This window comes from Parambassis ranga, chromosome 3 (genome assembly GCF_900634625.1).
Source record: "Parambassis ranga chromosome 3, fParRan2.1, whole genome shotgun sequence".
Classification (NCBI taxonomy): Eukaryota; Metazoa; Chordata; class Actinopteri; family Ambassidae; genus Parambassis; species Parambassis ranga.
The window spans coordinates 25,891,975-25,894,510 of NC_041024.1; the positions used below are offsets into that span (position 1 = coordinate 25,891,975).

Consider the following 2,536-nt stretch of genomic DNA (forward strand, 5'->3'; position numbering starts at 1 on the left):
GGAAATAAAATAAATCATATGGCCGTTTGTGTCAATTTACATATGCAGCTGCTGAAAAAAAGTGACGGCTAAGTTAGTCACGTTTTCCCTGTGGGTGCAGGCTGACTGCTCAACCAGTCTGACAGCACTGCTTTTGTTTGTGGAGCATGACCTCAGCGTAGCTGCACTGGATCCTGTGGTTTCTGGCCACAGTTCTCTCACGTTGTTGCAGTCAGTTGCTGCTTTGTTTTGGTCAATTCAAATTTAAAAAACATGTTTTCATTGTTGGCTGCAAAATACTGCATGTTTACTATATTTTCACAGACTTGGCCTAAAGTCACAACCATAATGTAAAACCAGCAAATTAGCTGCTTATTTGCAAAGATTTTTTTAAATGCTGACGCTTCTTTCTTGAGAATTTTTGTATCATGTTCTTTGAAATCACATTTAGCTCTTGCAAAACTTAAAGCTGAACTTTGGAAAGCCCACATTACGTCATCAAGAGGTAAGACTATAAAAACCTTGGCCTGGCTGTTTGTCCCAGACAAGACAACACCTACAGAGGGGTGGGACAACTAGCAAAAACTCCACTGAAAACAGACACCATGGTGGACCAGCTGACTTCTGCTCAGGAAAACCGTGAGCGGATCCAAGCTGTTGAGAGCTCATTTGGACCATCAGGGAAGCCTCTTATCCAGCCAGGACGGGTTCTGATCGGAGAGGGAAGGCTGATGAAGCAGGGCCGCCGGGGACCACAGCCCAAAGCTTTTTTTCTCTTCAATGATTTGTTGGTGTATGGCAGCATCATTCTGAACGGCAAGTGGCACAAAAAGCAGCAGATCATTCCTTTAGGTGAGTCATTGTTTTTTCTTTATACTAAAAAGCAGCATTAACAGACTTTAAAAGTAAACTCTGGAATGTGCATACTTTGCTCATACCTTTGTTTGATGCACTATGTTTTCAAATCATTTTAGAGGACATCCAGGTGGAGGACCTGGAGGATGGTCTTAGAATGAGGAACCAGTGGTTGATCCGCACACCACGCAAGTCCTTCTACGTGGCGGCTGCTTCAAATGAGGAGAAGCGAGCCTGGATTGAGCACTTGGAGGACTGCCAGTCTAAACTGCTGCAGAGTGGCAGCCGCAGACCCAGCTCAACCTTTGCTGTTACCTGGATCCCCGACCAGGCCTCCGCCGTCTGCATGCGCTGCACCAACAGGTTCACTGTAGCACACCGTCGACACCACTGCCGAAAATGTGGCTTTGTAGTCTGTGGTGCATGCTCCAAGAAGAGAGCAGTGATTGGACACATACACCCGACTAAGCGGCTGAGGGTCTGCACCATGTGTCACTCAAGCCTTGTGAGCACAGAGGCAGAGCCCCAGGAGACAAGTCGTACAAGGGGAGACAGCACTGAGAAGATGGGTTCTGATGAAGATGAAGTGGAAGGGTCCAGTGAAGAAGAAGATGACGAGGATACAGAGGATCATAACCCCAGCAGGTGGATGAATTCCCAAATGGACTCTTGGTCCCCATATGTCTACCTCAAGCCAGAGCACATCAGGCCCCAGATATAGAGACCCTTTCCTCAGACACAGCAGAAAGACTCAGTGCAGCTATATGCCCATTCAAAGGCATAATCACTCATCACTTGTTGTGACTGTGACAAGACAATGATGCATGACGTTTTGTAAAAACTGTATTTATTTATTAATTTGTACTTATTGCTCTTTGTATGTTATAAACACTACTGCTCGTTTTCTCTCATGTCCTCTATTTGTCCCTTAGAGGATTTTGAACACTTCAGTCTTTTTTAACTCAGATTTCTATCCAATACAGCATTTACATTCTTTAAGGTTGTATTACTGCCTAATTAGATTCATTTACTGAAGTTTTATTGTGTGTAGCTTTGGTTTGGTCAGTCAATTACCACAGTTGGATTCTCTACCATCTGTAGGTGTTGCTCATTTATAGAGCATCAAAGGACACTTATAAAAACAGACTATGGTGATGAGTTAGTCTTAATAACAAGCAGACCACTGAAGCAGGAAACTAAGTAGTTATATATAATACAATATATGAAAGTATCAACATGGGATCATATGCAGAGATGACTATAGCTATAAGTAACATAAGATGATTCTGCCTCTATATCACAAAGCTGTGTGCTGGCCATGAGCCTGTCTCTTTTGCAGTTTGTAAACAATGTGATGCTTTCAAAGTCAAACTCGGTCATTGTCACCGGCTTGTAGGCCTACTTCCTGTTATCTCTCATCCATGTTAAGACGTAATAAAAAATTCCAGGTGTGTACACATTATAGACCCTTCAGCATTCCTTTCCAGAGCAGATGTCATTGTTCTACATGGGTGCCCGGCTGAAAAAAACCCGTTGTTTAACCAGTTTTTTCTACAAGTGGAAAAAGCCATGATCCATCGCTCTGACTGAGGTGTGAAACCTGTTTGACAACCCATCAAGGCGGCTACACGGAACTGACACATGATAATATGTTTCACAAAGATGACACCTCTTCCTGACTTTTCTTGTTAGGAAAACCCCA

The 2,536-nt window shown here is 43.5% G+C and overlaps 1 protein-coding gene across 1 annotated transcript; it reads left to right on the forward strand.

Annotated features, from left to right (window-relative positions):
- The first annotated feature begins 535 nt into the window (after positions 1-535).
- On the forward strand, positions 536-2,277 carry plekhf1 (pleckstrin homology domain containing, family F (with FYVE domain) member 1). Its single transcript, XM_028402715.1, has 2 exons — positions 536-831; positions 954-2,277. The coding sequence occupies exons 1-2, from the start codon at positions 585-587 to the stop codon at positions 1,553-1,555; spliced, it is 849 nt and encodes a 282-aa protein (XP_028258516.1). The 5' UTR covers positions 536-584; the 3' UTR covers positions 1,556-2,277.
- Positions 2,278-2,536: the final 259 nt, after the last annotated feature.

What these genes read in the sequence shown, in the direction of transcription:
- plekhf1 (XM_028402715.1), top strand. Translation starts at nt 585, where the DNA reads ATGGTGGACCAGCTGACTTCTGCTCAGGAAAACCGTGAGCGGATCCAA. An exon ending in GCAGCAGATCATTCCTTTAG is followed by an intron (nt 832 to 953) that starts GTGAGTCATTGT and finishes AAATCATTTTAG; the next exon opens with AGGACATCCAGGTGGAGGAC.